The 21342-nt window shown below is 33.8% G+C and overlaps 1 protein-coding gene across 1 annotated transcript; it reads right to left on the bottom strand.

Annotated features, from left to right (window-relative positions):
* Positions 1-5853: 5853 nt before the first annotated feature.
* On the bottom strand, positions 5854-17009 carry LOC108460199 (clathrin heavy chain 1-like). Its single transcript, XM_017759599.2, has 30 exons — positions 16736-17009; positions 16296-16500; positions 15722-15810; positions 15489-15567; positions 15228-15355; positions 14634-14732; positions 14439-14547; positions 13919-13998; positions 13613-13840; positions 13462-13527; positions 12892-13008; positions 12100-12297; positions 11842-11958; positions 11629-11688; positions 11240-11326; positions 11066-11149; positions 10829-10963; positions 10662-10724; positions 10471-10575; positions 10284-10396; positions 9933-10185; positions 9699-9835; positions 9334-9612; positions 8246-9248; positions 7632-8117; positions 7355-7525; positions 7094-7279; positions 6717-6839; positions 6469-6579; positions 5854-6371 (listed from the first exon to the last, which is right to left on the bottom strand). The coding sequence occupies exons 1-30, from the start codon at positions 16778-16780 to the stop codon at positions 6222-6224; spliced, it is 5106 nt and encodes a 1701-aa protein (XP_017615088.1). The 5' UTR covers positions 16781-17009; the 3' UTR covers positions 5854-6221.
* Between the last annotated feature and the right edge of the window lie 4333 nt (positions 17010-21342).

Raw genomic sequence — 21342 nt, 5'->3', positions numbered from 1 at the left:
AACATCGTCCGGACCTTCACTATTAGAACCACTCTCTTCTGGTTCAAACAATAATGTAATTTCAAAACCATCCAACTCGGACTCTTGAATTGGATTATTATCATATTCAGATCCCTCTTCAGTCTCATCTCCCACTTCATTCTCAACTCCCTCTCATTTTTAACTCCCAATTTGTTATCAACCCCAGTTACATGTCCAGGTTTGGATGTCCCAACCTTAAAACCAAAATAACTTGTGGATTGCCCACTGGTCTAACTTGATAGCATACCTATATAATTGTTTCAGCATAAAACATCAGCATTTTAAAGTTGAAATCAAAAGCACTCATAGAATGTTGTGCCAGGATGTCAAAGTTTGGGTTACCGAAAAACCCCAATTGGTGGATGGACTACGTGCCAAAGTTGAAATCGAGGGCTGAAATTGATGAATGCCTTCCCATTGATGATTCTAGGTTTTCATGATAGGAGTTCTGTAACAATGTTGTGAACCCACCGCACAATCGTATGGTTGAAATTTTTGCTTCTTGTTCTGTTTCAATATTAACTAGAACTATTTTTAAACTCAGAGCATCTTCATCGATGTCAACAAAGTGGGTATATAATTCTATCCATTAGAGAAATGCGAATTGAGCATTGCCTCAACCTCCATGTCGCCTCTGAGCTGAAATATATCATATCTAATGGGGTTCAATGATGTTATATATCTACATTTCAAGCTCGAAATACTTCTCTAGCTCGAACTCGTCACTTTCCTCCTAATTCTCAATCGAAAATCATGCAATTTTATGCTCCGGTTGAAAGCAAATTCTTTAGATTGAGCTGATGTAAAAACAACCCCAATTTTGGTATCACAAATTTGATCGTCGTAATAAATAATAACTCTAATTCGTCTACTCATCTTCAACCAAATAAAATGTTTCACATGTTTAAGACGAAAACATTTTGTAGAAAAAAACGAACAAATTATCTAAAAATAATAACAACGAAAGTTACTTGAACTGATTTAGCTTGTTGGGTCGATTTTTGAAATTCAAGTCTTTAACATAAACAATCTTCTCTTTATGTAAATCTCCTTATGAAAACAATCTACTAGAAATTTTAGTATGGAAGTTCTTCAACAGAATGGTGGCTCATTTTATAGCAAATACTACCCCCGGATATCAAAAATAACTTTAAAATGTTGGAAAAGATTGAACATAACAAGTCTAATTCATTTTTAAAAAATGCATGTTGTTAAAAGCGATTTTAAAAAAATTTGGGATGTAATGTCTGAATTTTATTTGGAATTATCTAGCTAAAGAATCTCTAGTTTAGGGTTAGGGTTACAGATCTAGGAATTTGTCATGGGTTAGGGTTGAAAATGGGAGAGGGAAAACTCGCTCTCTAGGACACGTTTTCAGCTGAGTTTGCAAAAGTGATGCTAAAAGTGCACCCTATAGGATGCATTTTTAGTTGACTTGGCTGCCGTGTAGACTAAAAGCGCGCCTTATAGGGCGCATTTTCTTCCCTCCCATTTTCAACCCCAACCCTAACCTTTGAAAAAATTCCAAACCCCGGGAATCCTGGGATAATTTTTAGACATCTCTTGAATACCATGATAATTTTTAGATTGGGCTCTCATATTGTTTGGTTTTATTTTTTCAATTTTTTTCCCTTGTTTGCTTATATAAAAGGGGGTTTGCCCCTTTACTCCATCAATTCTCTTTATCATTGTCCCTTACAAAATAAAATATCCTCTCCTAAATTATTTTTCTTTGTTGAGTGTCGAAAGTTTTGGATGAAAAGATTTATTTGTGTTTGTGTTTGTGTTTGAGGGAGACAATGTGATACTTTTAAGGAGTGTTTGAGTTCACAGTGATGTGGTGGCGCTTGGAGAACCCCACATTTCATCTACGGTGTGGGGATTGAACCATCACCTTAAAGCCCCATCGCATTGCAACTCGGGCTCTAGTTCACAGTGGTTATACGGTCATGTGTTGAAGTATAACTATGGCTCCCAGATGACAGTGGTTATGAAGTCACGGGTTGGAGTATAACTTGAGAGCCCAATTGAGGTTGTTATATGGTCACGGGTTCAAGTTTCATGTCACCCGAAAAAGATGCTTTATAAACCTTATACATAAGTTTGAGACCATAATCATAGGGAAAACCTAAGGGCCTTTTGTTGGAAAAAAAAGTTAGTTTGAAAACGATTTTCCTGCACAACGAAAAATAAAAATTTTGAAAATTGACCCAGTTTGTGATATTTATAGCAATAAATCCTAGACTAAAACCATACCTGTGTTTTTGAATAGATAGATCCTTATTGTTCCTAGCTTTCAACCAAACAATCTTCTCATCTATTATTGTACCACGAATCACCTCGAATGTGGGCTCAAACAAAACGAATTAAACACAGAAATTAGAAATAGTTTTATTTTCTTTTAGGGTGAAAACTATTCTTTCTTAAAAATAAAAACTGGCAGAATCGTTATATCAAAAAATATATTTAATATTTAGAGAATGAAATTCTCTTTATTTTCAGGCAGAATAACGTATTTAAAAGTAGTATAAATAGCCCTACTAGAGTCATCTATTTATAAGGAGAGAATGTAGAACCCTTGTTGAATCAGATAAATTTATTTAAACTAGACAAATGAAATCCTAGTTCTACTAGGATGTAATGAGTGGTAACCCTAGTTAAATATACTAGGATTTGTAGTCCCACTTTATTACATAAGGGACTTTTGGGCCTCTCCATATCGAGTCTAATTACAAGTACTTCCCGGGTTTTTAACCCCAATAGTTTATAATTTGATCCAACCCAATATTTATTTTTCTATTTCCCAAAAATAAGCTTCAATATTTATATTATAGAATTTTCTCATCTCAATTTTACCCCTGGTAAAATTATGACGATTTTACCCTTGATAAAATTTCTGAGAAAATATATTTAATATTTCATTAGTCAACTTGTTCACTATGATCGTATGGTTTATTTTCATTTTCAAGCTTTAAAATAGCTCAAAAACATAAACTCAATGTTTTGATCATTTTTGAGAAATCCTTGTTCATTTCTAAATGAATTCATTTCTCATTTTCATTTTCATTTTCATTTTCGAGAAAACCTTAATCATTTCCAAATGTTTCCTATTTCTCCATTTCACCATTTCTATTCATTTATGTTTATTTGATTCAACATGCTATTCATTGCTGGTTTCAACAAGCTAGCGAATGGACCAATTGGACATATGCAATTGAGGCTCAAATGATTTATTATTAAGTTTTAGATTTTCGCCTATTAATTATAAATTCATTTAGTCACGAAGTCATTTCACTATAGTATCGTGACTGAGCTCTCCACAATGGCATACCATTACGAAAGCAACTCGATTAGTTTTTGTCCAATGACCTTGTCATAAGTGTGTTACCCTCATAGGATATCCTTAATCTCTTTGGGATAATATTCGTTCTCCCAATATGATCCTATTTTATCTCATGGTAACCATTACATCTTCCTTCATGAAAAGTCAATTACTATAAACTAGTAATCAAGTCATTCATCACAAAAACTAACAACCCGTGGCCACATTTACTCTTCATCAACCATGTAATACCAATGAGAGGATATCATTTACCCTTGTCTTGGGCTATGAATTCCACTGTTTTGAATGATGCTACATACTACAGAAGTCATACACCCAACGCACCAGCTTACGGTTCCTTATCTATTCGAATTCGGACTTTTACTTACATCAAATTTTACGAGTCATGCATACATAATCTGTCATCCACTTAGAATTTAATTATGTCACACTATGAATGTTATAAATCCATAAATGGATTCAGGATCTATTCTTCTTAGGTCTTGTTTGATGTACTTTCAGTTCTGTTAGTCACATCTATGTCTCTATCTTCTAGGAGTCATCCGCTCCGATGCCCAAGATAAAGCATCTCCATAATTGGACTTGATAGACAGTATATTAGTCTTTCAATCGGTTTGCTCATTTTTAATTAGACTAAGGACATGTTTAGGTTCGCCTAATAATATAAGTTTTCTTTCTGTATTACGATCTAACCACATAATATCGCTTAGTATTAGTTTAAATGTTAGACAATCAATGAGCAACATTTGCTTCTATTTTGCTTTGCGTGTAAAAATCATATCAGGACAATCATACAAATATATTAATGTAATTCATGATTTTTTTTTATTCAATCTATTTGAAAAAATTATAAGTTTACAAACGAATATACTACTCTAAGGCATCAAATCCAATAACTTTTCACTATAATCATCTTATTCTTTTTCTCCATCTCTACCAAAACAGTATCATTAACCTCATTATTTGAAACTTGTGATTGAGTTGGGGGCAAAAGGAAGTTCAAGGGGAAGAGTGGCTATGACGGTGGAGAAAAGTTGAAAGTCCTTTCAAGCTGACAGCGGTTGCTATGATTAAAGAACTCATTAATAACTACAACCGCTGTCGCCTTAACTCAAGTTTTAGCTTCTCTCCACCGCCATAGTCACTCCCTTTTGAAAGTCCTATTGCATCCAACTTTGTCATAGGTTTTGGACAATCAAGATAAGGATATTGCTTTTGATGGAGATAGTTAAAAAGAAATAAGTTCATTATACTAGAAATCTCATTTGTTTTTCCCTATGATTATGGTTTCAAACTTATGTATGGAATTTATAAAGCATCTCGTTCCAGTATCATGAAACTTGAACCTGTGACAGCAACCACTGTCAACTGGGCTCCTGAGTTATTCTCCAACCCGTGACCACATAACCATTGTCAACTAGGAGCCCTAATTATACTTCAACCCCTAACCGTATAAGCATTGTGAACTAGGAGCCTGAGTTGCAATGCGATGGGCTTCTAAGGTGATGGTTTCATCCCGATACAACAGATAAAATGTGTGGGTCTCCAAGCGTTATCGCATCACTGTGAACCCATACCTTAAAACTATCACAATGTCTACCACTAACACAAACACAAATAAATCTTTCTCCCTAAATTTTCAACACTCAACACAAAAAAAAAAATTGGAGAAAAAAACAGAAAACATATCTTTTTAAAATTGACCTATTTCCCTAAATATTCAAAAAAACCGATCCAAAACTCTAAATATCATAAATTGGGGCTTTAAAAACAAATAGCGAGTAAAGGGGAAAACCTTCTTTACAAATTTAAAAGTGACCATGGGGAGATTGTGAAGCCCATATTAATTTGTACAATTTACAATTACAATCAGTATAAAATTTGAAGGTGAGCCCCTATATGTGTAATTTATTAATATATTAAATCAAAATACTCGGAGGTGGGCCGAATCAACATTTCGAGGGTTTCATTCAAAAATCGTAGTACATAAAAAAATTAAGGTGGATATTTGGTATAATAACAGTATGTTTTTCTTTATTTTATAAGTAGTATTAAAAAATATTATATATTTTATTTTTAAATATTTTACTATACTCTTTAAGATATTTATTAACTCTTTAATCCCAATTTTAAACTCTATTTAACCCCAACTTTTAACTCTACTTGTAGAGTTTTAAAACTTTAATGAAATAAGAAAAACTTTACATGTGGAATTAAAAAAAGTCAAAATAACTTTTAAATTATTTTAACACTTTTAAAACAAGTGTATCAAAACCTATAAAATTTAACTACTTATAAATTTATTTTAGGTTTAAATTATGCACAAAAATACATGAAAAACGATTAACATTTTAACATTTACTGAATTAATATTTGATTAACTCAAAGCAAACTTTGTTAATAGACATACTCTTGTAAAATGAAGTACAGAGAAAAAATTTAAAAAGAAAAAGGGACCGAATATTTTAGGTGCAAGGGGGGAAACAGAGTTACCGAAAAATATCAAATTTCGAAATAATGACAGGCGTAATGTGCAAGTGTGCTCGTATATACTCGTAAGTCGCTTCCAAAGACCGGAAGAAAATAATACTACAAGAAGGAAAATTACAAATATGCATTAAATCCTCGGCTTGCCCCCTATCAGCAGCCAAAAAAATGCCTCTTGCTACATAAAAAAAAAATGAATATTACAAGACATATCACACACCCTACCAGAGACGGACAAGAAAAATAAAATGAAAGCGTCGAAGCGTGAAAAATTGCCACTAATAGAACTACGTCAGCCTTTTAACCTCAATGCACCATGGGATTCCCTGCTGCTAATAAAACCTTTTGACAAAACAGACTTGGTTAGGACTTAATAGCTGCCCATTTGTGGCATACCGTATGGTGGCATCGGAGGCATTCCCATTCCTCCCCCCATAGGTGGTGGAGGAGCAAAACCTCCTCCCATTCCTGGCATTGGAGGTGCTGGCAAGGCAAGAGGTAGCAACTGCGCATACATGTTCTGCAATACAAAGCATTTCAATTAAGTTAGAAAATCATCCAACCCTTTGAAGATCTAGCAACTCCACAGCCATAGAGAATTGGTAAAGTAACTATACCTGTTGTGCAATGACCTCCTTCTCTTCTTGCTCTTTAGCCTTTACGTCCTTTTGAGCCTCGATCTTATCCTTGATAAGTTCATCAACTTTGCCGGTATATTCACGGATAAACTGGAAATATAAGGAGAGTCAAATAGGATTCTAACACGACATCTTGAAATTAAGAATGATCATGAAACCGAAAGGGTTATGGTTGCTAATAAATCCCCAAATATACAATAGTACTGAAGATGCAGCAAAGAAATCACCTGCAACAGGAACGGGAATGTGAAGTCTATCATATTGTTAACCCAGGCCATTTCAAGAGCAACATCTGGTCGAATTAAGTCATAACAGACAAAGAGGCATGCCGCAAAACATTCATTCTTGCCCTGTACAGATAACATTACCAGCAGAATTATATCCACTTCAAATAATAACCAACATTCCTGTAACAAATTGCCATATAACAAAAAAAAAATGCCTATGTTAAAAACCTTCACTCTAAATGTCCCATGGTATGGTTACCGAGAAGCTCTTATTTTATACTTGCACCCTAGAGGGACAAATAGAACCAAGCAACCTGGCGTAGTTGCATATACTGCTTGACCAAGGTGTAAAAGCATATTTAGGAATGAGTCAGTACCTGCTCAATGAAGTAAACAAGCAACTCCTCAGCAAGTTCACGATCACCAGACTGTGAAGCAGTTTCCATAGCATCTTTGTAAAGGCTGTCTTTCTTTGACAAGGCAATGGACTGCTTCCATCTGCCCGCCTTTTTGTATATGTATGCGGCAACACGTCTCATCTCAAGTAGCTCATGTTTCTCAATCTACTCGAGCAATTCAGAAACAATATCAGAACCAACTTACTAGCATATAAAAAGGCAAGAACAACAATACTTCACCTTTTGAGCAAGGCCAATCTGATCAAAGTTATCATGCAAGTCAATAGATTCTCTCAATCTATCATAATCTTCTTCCTCTACATAAATCTCATTCAACGCTTCATTTACTGCTGATACATTGTTGCTCTGAACAGCAACCATATATGGCTTCACCAGACGCAGATGACCCGCCTGAAATTCCAGAACGTTAATTGTCAACCCAAAATGAATAAAAGTACTACTAAAGCAATCCATTAGTATTTATTTCAATATTAAATAATTTCCACCAAAACTGAACCTTTCTCATAATGTCAACAACACGAGTATGATCCACACGAAGCACAAGCACATTTAGCATATCATTGATGAGATCAGGATGCTCTTGCAAGTAAAAGTGGACAGCCTTGTAATATAGCTCAACACTAGCAACTTTGACTATGATATCTTTGAACTGCATATGATCCCATGCCTCAGGAGAGTGGTTCATCACAGTAGTTGCAGCATTATCAAACTCATCATATTGGATATATAAGTAGGTAAGTTCCTTCCAGTGCTGCTGCTCATCACATGCTCTTATCAGCTTGGGAATATTGAGACGAGTAGAGAACAACTTAATGTGCTCCATAAGCTTCTCTGCACGATATCTGGCATACAGAACTCCCAACTCAGTAAAGATCCCCATGTGTGCACGTTCCAATCCTAAACCACTCTCCATGAGAGAGATTAACTCATTGAAGCATCCTCTATTCTGATAGTATTCACTGACTTCTTCCAAGTCATCCACCTACAAGATCAACAAACTCAATGGTCAAAACCACAGACAAACAATCTTCCATAAACAAACATGATCAGAAAAAAAGGGGAACTGAATGTGCAGACATACGTAGCAACTTAATTGTTCATGAAACTCACCTGTATAATAACGTTCAGACCACATATCTGTGCCAATCGGAATTCCTCTGCATCAACACAAGCAAAGCAAACCTCTTTCCATGTCTTGGCACTGTTTGCTTTTCGTGCTGCATCAACAGCACCCTGGAATTGTTTAAGCCTCACCAGTGTAACAGCCAACTTGGCCCAGTTCGATATAAAAGCAAATATTATTTTTGCGGCCTCATATAGGGCTTCATCAAACAAGCGATCACCAACATTTTGAAGATTAGCAACGTTTGGCATGAGAATGAATTCTTCAATTTCTCCCAGTCTATCAGTCTTAGCATAGGCGTAAATGAGTTCACTGTCCACCTTGGGCTCCTTGACCTTCTGCCTAACCATCAGAAGATACCTCACCAGATCAGAGTAGACATCTGCATCCTCAGAAGCTCCGATAACATCAAGGAACTGAGTAGCATCATCTGCACGAATAAACGATTCAATTGCATCACTAACCAGCCCCTCCCTCAGTTGTGCCTTTGCCACCTGACTCCAAACAGCATCTTCTTCGACTCTAAATGCAAATTCCACTGCCCGATCAATGCTTCTAATGTTATCCAATAAAACATTGACAGCCTGAACATTTAAGTTGAACTTTTTGAAAATCGCAAAAGCTTCTTCATATAGTTGGGCTTCCACAGCCACTTCTCCAACTGCAGGTCCATCAAAATTATCTAGCCTATTGATATAATCCATGACTCTAGATGGATCTGCCTTAATAGCTGTCAAAATAAGTAGATTTTGCAGATTGAAGTTCCCACTGAATGCAGAGTTTTGGAGCACAATCTTCTCAAGAAGCTCAATCAGTTCATGGGGCAGGTCAGCTGTCATGAAAGCTTTAACAGTTGCAGAAACTTGTTCTGGACTCTTGCTTTCTGGCAAAGCAGTTGACACAACCTGATCAATTAGCTGTCTTCTATATTCATTTTCAGGATTTAGAACCTTCTCCCAAAGATCACCATCCATTCTCTCAACAACATACCTGTGACCACAGGACAATGCACAGATAAGCCACTTTAAAACGAAAACCCAATACATTATCATAAATCAACTAAATAGGTACATACCTAGCCTGCAATTTGAATAATGAGTTCTTATTAGTGACATTGATAAGTTCATCATCACATTGTCCTCTTCTGTAAGCCACAACTGCCAGAGTGGGATCACGCTTCTCACAGTACTTACCAACCACCCTAGAATCATAGTAAGGATTGGTTGTGAGGAAGTGCTCTGGATTGTTATTGCTGTCAATGATGATTTTTCCCAGAGCATTGTGAACATGCACATCTTGGCTTCCCTCACTCACAAGATGCTCCAAAAACTGTGTAAGCAAACGAAGGCGATTTCTGGAAACCATATACAGAAAAATAAAAAAACAAATAGTAATGGCATAATAAACGATGAACGACAGGAGACAGAAAAAGAAGATAACCTTTTCTCACATTCCTCCACAAGGGGCTCAACTGGAAGCAGAGAACGGACTGAGAGAATGAGACCCTTTATAAAATCTTCAGGGCATTCATCATCTAGCAATTGCCCCACTACCAAAGGAGCATTCCCTGGGTTCACCTATCAAAAGAAGCAAAAAGGTTCTCAATTAATCAAATTTAAATTTACTTCATAGAATATTCCAGTATACAAAAATAGCAGAGAATATCAAGCATACCTTCTGAACATACCCTTCAATGTACCGGAGCATGTTATTTGTGTAGAGGTAGTGAGTGAGATCAGGAACAAACCCAAATCGATCACAAACATTAATTAGGGGCCTTGCATCAGGAAGCTTGGCCTCCATTAGGAAGTTCTTTGTCTTCTCAGCATCATAAAAATTTGATTCCCTGGTTACACGCTCAACCTCCTTGATTTGACCAGTTTTAGCAGCTGCCTCAATGTACTTGAAGTGTATATCAGGATCCTCACTGTCCCATAATCAAAAGTCAACATAATAGTAAGTAAAATCTTAGATATAGCAGTGATTTGAGAACAAAGTAAATTTCTTGTTTGCTAAATAGCTTACCTTGAGCTCAAATAGGAGCCCAGGAAAAAGTACAATCCTTCATATGACTTAAATTGCTCAAAAAGTTTTATGCAAGCATCAACACCCAACTGCTCACAGTACTCTTTGGCAACCTGCACACGCACACAACTTAGCCTTTGGGAATTTACTAAACATTATTAAAATACCATATACAATAATACTTTACCTGAACGATTATTTGAAGATTGCCTCTTAGATTAACCAACAAAAGGTCCTTCATGCACTCCAAAGCCCATTCTCGTGAAAGTGTTCCAAAAAATTCAACAAGTGACTAAAAACAGAAGGATGAGAAAAAAATATGTTAGAAGGTTCTGTCCAATTTTACCAAGAGATAAAGTTGGTAGATAATGTTTTTACCTGTGGCTCTATAGCATGTGTATTCACGATGACACGTTTAATATCGGGCAACTCAGTGTAATGCTGCAAAAAAGGTATTATTTTTAAATATTTAATCAAGGAGACATTATTAATTCAGTCTAGAAAATGGCAGACAATGAAACACAATGATTTTAAAAAGAAATTACCTGAAGAGCTCGCACAAAGAGACCAGCTTTTTCACATAGTTGTGCAATTCGGGGACGATCGTAGTGAGTGAACATTCCATTTGCTAAGATGGCATCAGCTACATTTGGAAAAGTTACTAGATTGATTTCCAAGACCTGCATGGAAAAGAATATTATTAAACTGAGTATATTCTTTTTAGGAAATCAAAAAGAAATAATAGAAATAGATTAGCTTAACCAGCACATGAAAGATATAACCTTAGTTTGTAGAAAAGCATGCTCTGGCAGATTTGGCTTCAAAACATCTAATAGAAATGCAGTAGCCTCCCGTATCAAATTCCTCTGAATACAAAAAGGATAGGAAAACAATCTTACATATATTTTACAGAAAAATTTACATTAAATTCACAAATAATTCAATAAGCAGCAGACCTGAAGAAAAAGATCAGTGATGGTGTTGTAATCAACTGGACAACCTCCCTCCATTTGAGACATCATCAATGCAAAGTTAACAGCTCCCTACAAGTGAAACAAGTGATAAATTAGCTCCCTCTAAAACGGTAGTTTTTCCTTAAAAATTAAACAGATCCAATTCCATCAAAAAGTCCATAAAGCTATCATCTATCAGTCAGCAATCATTTAAACATTTATCAATTGCTAGTATGATTTTAACTTGATCAGAATATTCATAAAATTTAACTTAAAAAGTCATGAAGAGATTTAATACATTTAAACATTTATTAATAGCTAGTATGATTTGACAAGCTTCAACACAATGCCTCAAACCCTGAAGAGCACAGAAAACGGACACGGAATCAAACCTGTGGATCTGTACGGAGAATTGTTTGCAGAAGGAACAAGTAGTCAGGAGTGTACCCAACCTGAGGAAACAATAGAGTCATGAATCTTGGTGCATGCATTCTCTAATGTAAAGAACAAGGTGAAGAAATAATCTCCCAACTTCGTAGGTTGTAAACAAGGAGATCATATATCATCACACCAGAAAATGTCAATACAAAGGAGACAGCAATCACCTGCTTTGAGTAAATCAAGATCTTGTCAAACTCCCTACGTTCAGCAAAAGCTGCAACAACTTTCGGAGTTGCCCTAGCTTTAATATATATTTTCAGCGCAAGATCATTATCCACAGTCTACAGCAAAAGCAATGTGAAAATTAGGAAAAGGCAAAAAAGAAAAGGTGGTAAAATCATTTCCACTTCCTTGAAGCAGAAATTTAGATAAAATTGAATAAGATACCGATAGATTTCTATTCTAGAGTGTACAAATCATACCTTCACAAGGTCTCCAAGTTCCTCACTACATTCCAATTTATCTTCAGCCAACCAATTCTCCAGAAGGTTCTTCTTGTTTTGGTTAACCACAAGCCGAGATAATTCCAATGACTCAAATGCATTGAGTTTTCCTCTTGTTAAAAGGGTACCAAAGTACTGCAACAGCGGCGGAGTCTGCCCAGCTTGCACAGGGACACTCTACAGCAATAGGGTAAGTGATTCTCCCTCAGATAAAATCAACACACACAAAAAAAAAAGCTCCATTTGGTTTCAGGAAACAAAGGTCATTTTCGTTTTTGTTTTCTTGAAAAATGGAGAACATTCAAGAAAGCGTGTTTGGTTGAAAATTTTGAAAATGATTTTTGGAAAATGAGAGTGAATTAGAAAACGATTAAAAGTTGTTTTCATTGTTTTCACTAAAAATGCTTTGCAAAAGTGAAAATGATGAAAACAATGGTTAACTTTAAATGAATTGGCCCCGATTCAAACCCATATAAACGCAGAAATATTCTTTTTTCAATAATTTTTCAAATATGAAATCTAATACCCTGGTTTAAAATTAACGTAAAAAAATAATTATTTTATTTCTCATTTTCTATCATAGAAAATAGTTACCAAACATGTTTTCATTATTGAAAACAAATTTTATTTCTATTTACCAAACATTTTCTCATTTTTTCTTAAAAAATGAAAACTATTTTCTAAAAATGAAAAGGAAAATGAAAATAGAAAATATTTTCAGAAACCAAACAGAATCTAAGTATCTGCATGATCAAGAAAGCAAAATGAGACCTGAAACTTGGCAACTGTATCAGGTGTGCGAAGTATCCCTTGTGGAGACTCTGCAGCAAGCTCAGCAGCTTCTTTATACTTTGTCTGAGCAAACAATTCTTGAAAACGTTGGACAACCTGATATATGCAAAATCACAGTCAACATCCTAGTAATGCCCAGAGAACAAGGTGGAATAAAATAACACATGAAAATTGAATAACTAATATTAGATAGTAATATTAACAACCTGCAACATCAAATATGTCAACGCCAAATCTAGTCATGCAATACATAATACAAAAGTGGCCTTAAAGTAAATCAAGAAACACGAAGACGGCATGTCTTCATTCTCAGCATTGCTGCAAGATTGATGAATTGCATTGAGATCAGCAACAGATTGTTCCATGATGGACGTACAAACGAAAGCATCCTCCCAGTAAAAATAAATTATTCCTTTAGATATTATTGCCCAGCAACTAAAATATATAGTTGACAATATGAGGCTCTTACCCAATTATGATCCAATGCAAAGATTCACAAACCATAAAGCATAGGAATATGCAAAAAAATATACAAATTAATCTACTTACCAAGTTCTCTGCACCCGGAAGGTTTCCTCTTTTAGCCAGATTGACGGCAAGCTCCAAATTGTTCAACTGAAACAGAAGACAACCAGAAATAGTAAGCTAGCATGTCTCTTTATTGATACCAGAAAACAAAAAGAAAAGCCATATAACATACTTGACCGCTAACAAATGGCACTATTGTTGCTTCATTTACAGTTGCCAACAACACCTGACCTCGCCTATTTATGGCATAAAACCCTCCAGCAGCAGAAGCTTCAGATGTTAAAAATATTGGATCTGGACTGATCCTGTTTCTGTATACAGCAGATGCTGTCTCTAAATCATAAACAAACAGCAGCCCAAGCTTGGTAATAACAAAGATCAAACCATATTTGTGGGATATCTGCCAACAAACAGAAAATTGTCTTATATTGGCACACAATAAACAATTTAAAAGATAATCTAGGAAATATCATGTTACCTGCATTGCAACTGGAAAATCATCTTGAAAATCTGGCGGGAAGAATAGATCTGCTTGTTTCTTTGAAAACGACGGCTTACCTGCCAATATATATTATTTTAAAAGATTGGATACATGATAGCCCGAAGTAACCCACAGAATAGCATAGCTACACAATTGATAAGAAAGAATAGTTAATCTAAATCCAAATACTTAAACATGATAACATAAAAATTTCTAACTTTAGAAAAGTCTTTGATAATGATTTAGAGCCAGCAATAGATATAAAATTGAGTAGGATTTCTGATTTAAAATCACACAAGTTCTGAAGTAGTGTCTCAACAACTGAACATGCCAACACATCAAAGTACTTCCCTATCGTACTATCATTATTCCATCATTGGAAAGCACTGCATCAACGTCTCATTTCTTATTTTATTTTTCAGATTTCGTACACATTTAAAAAAAACAAAAAAAACCTTCAGTTTCCACTCATATATACAAGGGGATGGCAAAAGTATAACAGATAACAGAAACAAACCTGGCTGGGCACCAAGCTCAATTACATGCAACTTTGATGTAATCTGACCGGCATTAAAACTCTTAGTGGCAAATGAAATAAGAATAGAAGGATTCTCATTTCCTGGAACCTGCTCAATACAAACAAGCATATACGATAAGCTGCTTGATAGATCATATATACAGAAATTGAGTGAAGAACAAGAAACCTTTTTACCTTAAACTGAGCGAATGAAGCAGCATGTGCTTCAAGAGCTTGACTACGCTGCTGATCAACAGAGAAAAGTTGCATGTTCCCCTTAACCAATTGTGGCTTCTAAAAGATGCAAAAAACATTGATCAAATTCAGAACTGCATACTGGCACAAAAAGTGATTTTTTAAGGGATAGAACTTCATAATTAATAATAATTATGCAAGGAAATATACTATCAATAGAGAGACAGAATGGAAAGAAAAAAATGAAATTTGGGTTAGAGGGATGCAAATCCAAAATAACACCACTGGAGACAATAAATTACTCATAAGGGGTTAATAAATTAACTCACAAAGTTAATTTCAGCAATTTGAATAATGGGCACATGACAACCATACCAGCTGGAAGAACCTTTTCCAGCCCAGTTTGCTTAGGAAAATATTTTGAATATATTACTTCATTTTCTTTCTTCTTTGGGGGGGAGGAGGATGCATATAATGAAATTTACCTCACAAGTCATACTTCTCAAATTCACAAAACTAAATACAGATGACACGGTAACTTCTTCACAGGAAAAAAGAAACCTTTAGAAAGCATTTATTAGCGAAACCACATACCTCAGGTGCACCAGGGGCAATTCCGATCAAAACCAACCACTTCTCCGAAGGATCACACTTATAGTTTATGATCTGATTGTTCACTAAATTAGCTGTTCTCTCAAACATCTTAACTGGCTCAGAATCACCTGCCAGAAGAAAGACACAATGAGACAGATAACACCAAAGAAACTTATACTATAGTTAAAAGAAGAAAATATATATATTAAGAGATGAACAGAGCCTGTCATGCTGGATAAAGCTAACTGAATAAAATCCAACCTTCAATTGACCAATGATACACAGAGGTCAGTGTTACCAGGCCAAGCAATTTTGGGCTAATCCATTTCCAAAATACAACCTGTACATTGACCAAGGACAGGTTATTAGGCTCATGCAATCAAGCTCACTCTCAAGGAAAAATATAAATGTAGAGAGGCAGATATCTAAAGGACCGAATAGTGGAACCATTACAAGAAATAAATAAATAAAATGAGATAATAAATGTGTTTCACCTGTTCAGGCATCTGATGGGATTTCATTTTTGCTTTCATCTCTATGTTAAATATTTGCAAATGATCTTGAGTTGTTCCTGGTAGTTGAGCTACAAAAGCAATGTCAAAATCAGCATATAACGCATAAGCGAACAACAAAAATCAATGGTGACATACAAAGCAATGCTAAAGATATTGAATTTCCTTCTCCATAAAATAGAAGTAATTTACATGAATTCAAGCACTTTATGGCATGAATTTGAAGCATATTTTCTTGTCTTAAGACACAAATATAAGCAAAATTGGCTACAGGAAACAACCAAAAAGCAATTAGAAGTGCTGACATTTTTCCTAGTAAACTAAAAAACAGATTGCAAATACAGAACCTGATAATTATACCAATAAAACAGTACAGAAGACAGTATTAACTACAACAGACACTGTAGTTCACATACAACATGATCACATAAGCAGGGTCCTTGCAATTAAGTGGTATCACATTAATTTGTTTATTTTTTAACAACGCAGTCAATTAGAGAGATGATTAACGTGACCCAAAACAAATAAACAATTTCCCGTAGTTATAGTAACTAACCTTTCAAAGCAAGGATTCTAGAATTCGGATTCATAAGAGCGGAGTCCGCTGTAATAGGCCGTCTCAACGGCTGCATCGGCATGTTCATATCGATAATCACAACACTGTTTTGCGGCGCGGTTTCTCTCACACAAATATACTTATCAGATTCCATAGTTACGTTCGTGAATGTGATAAATTGAGGACTAATGCCAATGCTTGGCAACTGCAACCAAAGATACCATTTCAGATCCCTCAAAATCGTTACTATAGCAAAACGTATAAAGGAAGTTTCAAACAGATCTAAGCAGATTTTACAGATATTACATCTGACAAGATTTACGAAGCACTAGATTAAGCTTAACAATCGATTATAAACGATAATTCAGCTGAATTTTCCATAAAAAGCAACAGAAAACGAAACGACTGAGAGGGATAAGAGCGAAAACGAGAAGACTTACAGTTAAGACCTCCTTCATGGCGATGGGAGCGTTTGCGGCCGCCATGGTGATTCAGATCGACGGATGAAGATTCAAAAATCAGGGGCAGATCTATGGCTGAGATTGAATATTTGCTAAGAGATCTGAAGCAGATAATTAAAACAGTTGCAAAGAGGGAAGCGAAAGACGAAGAAGAAGAAGAGCGATCCAATCTAAGGCACTTGAGAAGCAGAACGTGTAAAAAATGTGCCTTACTGGTGGCGAATTTGCTGGCCCTTGGGGATTTATATGGACGATAATTCGGGTAATAATGACCCGACCCATATTTCATTTTGATTTTATTGTAAAGATTTTTTTTCCCGATAGAAGCAAAGCACAATTAAATGGATAAAAATAAAATTATTTGATTATTTTTTCCTTTTTCCTTTTTTTCTTTTTTCCTTTTTTTTAATGCAACCTTTTTCTATTTAATAATAGATAAATGGTGATATTTTTTTGAGAAACATTCAACCGTGTTATTAGATAAATTAAATATAAATACTGAATTTATATTATAAAATTATTTGGGATATTGTGTTTTACATTTTTGATCTTTTAATAAAAATTAAGTATCAAATAGAGGTGTGCATGGATTGGATTTGGGTCGGGTTTAACTAAAAATTTAGGCTCTTTTGCTAGGCTCGGATTAGACCTAGTCTGAAAAATGGGCTAAAATTTTGTCTAAGCTCAATCTGGATAAAAATGTTAAAACTAAGACTGACCCAACCAAATTTCATATTAATTTTTATATTATTTTTATATAATTTTAAAATATATAATACACCAAAAATACTAAAAACATCAAAATAAATATTTCTCAACAAATTAAAATAAATTTTAAAAAATATGTATACTTAAATAACATAAAAATAGACCCAACTTAACAAACAAATACCTCTAAAATAATAACAAATTTAACAAATGTCTTTAAAATAATAACAAAATTAACTTAATAATAACAAAATAGTAGCAAGATAATAGTAAAATAGTAGAAAAATAGGAGGAAAACAATAAGAAAATAATATTTAAAAAAAGATTTTTTTGTCCTTTAGTGAATTCGGTCGGTCGGGCCTAGCCTGAACCAAAAATACTTTACCCGAGGACTAGCCCTATTTTTAAACTGGCCTTTTTTTTCAAGCCCATTTTTCGAACCTATATTTTTGCCAAACCCTCCCACATTTTGGGCTAGTCTTCGAGATGGGCCAAGTGACTCAACCCATGAACAAGTTTAGTATCAAATATAATTATGCTTTTTAATAAAAATAAATATTTTTTGAAATTTATTTATTTCATATCTTAAATTCTATTAATATAATATTTTATATTATTTATAGAGTTTTAGATAAAAGTTATATATAATAATTTGAATATTTGATTTTTAAAAATATTTTTAAATATATTTTTTTAAAAACTAAATTCTAACTTAAAATTTTTCAGCATTAACCAGTAATAGTTCCTACTCAAATAAATTAAATACTAATTTTTTTCTTTTCAGTGAAATCGTTATCATACAAAATTGATATCTTATGGACTAATTAATCTTTATAATAAAATTAAATTTTTCTTATTTTTCTATTTGATAAATTTTAAATAATTAAATGATTGAATCTTCTCAAATTATTGTATACTATCGCGAATCGATAGTAAAATAAAAAAAATTTACTAATAATAGAATAATGTAAATAATTGTTGAAAATTAAATATCTGTTATAAAATAAATATATAGAAAGTAAAGAACAAATAGAATGGAAGAGTAAAAAAGAGCGTATTTTATTGATTAATCGAAATATTTATAATACTTCTCCAAAGTCTATATTTATAGACATAAGAAGTATAAATAATAGAACTATACTTTCTAAATAAAATAGAACTCTACTTTCTAATTACTATTAGAATTTAAAGTACATCAAAACTTATATTGATCTTGATGGACATCCATTAAATAATAAGATATCCATAACACTCCCCCTTAAATGTCTATTTGTAGATAATGTGTCTCATTAAAACCCTATTAAGATGAAAACCCAATGGAAAAAAAAATTCTAGTGAAGGAAAAAGTGTACACATATTTATAATATATATAATATGCTGCCTCATTAAAAACTTTATCAAGAAAACCCAATAGGACAAATAGTACAGCGCGTATTTACTCTCTCGAATAAAAATATCACATAATATCTCATATTCTACTTATTCAATCTAGAAAACTAGCTTGTCATGATTGAGGAAAATTTTGGGGAAATATATTTTGATCTATTCAAGAGTTTCAACAATAATCATAACAAATTTTAATCATAATATTTCCATAAAAACATAAATAGATATTTTGAATCATTTTATAATCCTCCTTCAACAACTATTCACTCAGTTAAATTTACCACATATGTTCAAATTATTTCAATTCATATAAATGAATAATTTCCTGATAATTTCAATATGCTTCTGGCATTCTAAATCCTTCAAGGATTTTAATACAAACTTTACTATATAATGATTTATAAAAGGTTGTAACAACAACCATTAGGTGCAAGTTAAATCTTTTATGATCTGTCAGTTTAATAATATATCTAAAAGGTTGTTGTACCCACCACAAAAGAATATTATATTTTTTCATAATTAATGTCAGGACTTAACAAAAACTTCATATTTTATTCCGTTTTTGCAAAACTACTTCATTTGTACCCTCACTGACTTTATATCTTTAAATATTTGGTCTACTGGTCCAAAAACTTCACAAATTTAATTGTACTTGAGTTGTGTCTTTCTATTTTGAACAATCTATTCAATATCTATATTTCTTAATATATTTATTCAATATCCTCCTTTCATTATTTCAACAATCATATTGCATGTAAAACCATTGTCGACCGGTTTTATTACTAGTTCCACATTTTCTTGAATTGACATAACTTGTCGAGATCTCTTATTTTCACTATTTTAATCTTCAGTTCAGGTACTTGAATCTCTTCTCGAGTTTTAGTTATGTATTGGGTCTCTTCTAGAGCACCCACCTCCACTATATAACCATCTAGAAAATTTATTTTCTTTTATAAGAATTTTCATATTTGGAACTTGTAATGATTTATCATTGTTGAACTTCTGGTTCAAATTACTCTCCCACTAACTCATTACAAGATATTATTTCTCTCATTCTAATGTTGGGAAAACTATCAAATCAAAATAGAAATCACAAATCATGTCATAATTGAATCTCCAAAACATTTAAAACATATAATAATACAAGGAGACCCGTAATTAATATATATTTCCAACTTTCTTTGAGGATTCACTCATCTTTGTGCGTTATGGTGGAGCAATTGCAATATATACGCACATACAAAAATTCAAAGATGAGAAAGATTTAATTCTTTACTAAAAACCAATTGTAATAGGGAGTATGTAACACCCCTAACCCATATTCGTCACCGGAATAGGGTTATGAAGCATTACCGAAAAACTGTAACATTAAAACATTCATTTCAAAACATTTCATGATCATTGAAAAATCTAATCGAACACATGCATAACGTCCCTTTTTCAAGCCCTCAAGGCTTTAGAAACACTTTAGAAACGATTCGGGACTAAATCAAAAACATTTAGAACTTCATGGCAAAAGATAGAAAAATTCATACTATAGGGGTCACACTCCAGTGTCTTAGGCCGTGTAGACATTCGTAATAGAGACACACGATCGTGTCCCAGCCAGTGTAACTCTCTGATTTGGTTCACACGGCTAAGCCACACGCCTATATGCCAGGTCATGTAACACTCAAAATTCAACCTTTAAAAACCTACAAGGGACACACGACCGTGTGGACAAGAAATAGGTCAAACTCAAGCAATTTCTTGAAAGTTTTTCAAGAGAGCTTTTAATAAAACTATTCTATTATTATTAACTAAAGAACTGAACTTAAATAGAGAAAAGAGTCCTAATCCTAATTGGGAAAACAGTTCCCTTATTCTAATAAACTACTAAAACATAAGGGAAAATAGTTCCCTTATTCTAATAAACTACTAAAAGATAAAATAAAAATATTCCTAGAATATGAATAAAACTTATCTACCTAAATAAATTTAAAATATATACATATTTCAACACCCTCCCTCAAGTTGGTGCATATATATCAATCATCCCCAACTTGCTTACAAGAAAATCAAAGCTTGTCTTAAAGAGTCATTTGGTGAATATGTCAGCAATCTGTTGTTTTGAAGGAACAAACGATATGCAAACTTGGCCTTCTTCAATCTTCTCCTTGATAAAGTGTCTATCAAGTGTCTATCAATCTCAACATGTTTAGTTCTATCATGTTGGACTGGGTTGTGAGCAATACTAATGGCAGCTTTGCTATCACAATACAACTTCATTGGTGAAGTTATTGGTTTCCTCAACTCTTCCATAATTCTTTTTAACCACATCATTTCACAAATTCCTTGAGCCATTGATCTAAACTCAGCCTCTACACTACTTCTGGCTACAACACTTTGTTTTTTCCTTCGCCAAGTCACAAGATTTCCCCAAACAAATGTACAGTATCCTGATGTAGATCTTCTATCTATTATTGAGTCTGCTCAATCTGCATCTATATAAG

This window comes from Gossypium arboreum, chromosome 4 (genome assembly GCF_025698485.1).
Source record: "Gossypium arboreum isolate Shixiya-1 chromosome 4, ASM2569848v2, whole genome shotgun sequence".
In the NCBI taxonomy this organism is placed as follows: domain Eukaryota; kingdom Viridiplantae; phylum Streptophyta; class Magnoliopsida; order Malvales; family Malvaceae; genus Gossypium; species Gossypium arboreum.
The sequence above is the reverse complement of the archived record's forward strand: the minus strand, read 5'-3'. Positions and strand labels throughout refer to the sequence as shown.

What these genes read in the sequence shown, in the direction of transcription:
- LOC108460199 (XM_017759599.2), bottom strand. Translation starts at nt 16,780, where the DNA reads ATGGCGGCCGCAAACGCTCCCATCGCCATGAAGGAGGTCTTAACT. An exon ending in TGAGCTTGGTGCCCAGCCAG is followed by an intron (nt 13,999 to 14,438) that starts GTTTGTTTCTGT and finishes ATATATTGGCAG; the next exon opens with GTAAGCCGTCGTTTTCAAAG. An exon ending in ATGCTTTTCTACAAACTAAG is followed by an intron (nt 10,964 to 11,065) that starts GTTATATCTTTC and finishes TTTTCCATGCAG; the next exon opens with GTCTTGGAAATCAATCTAGT.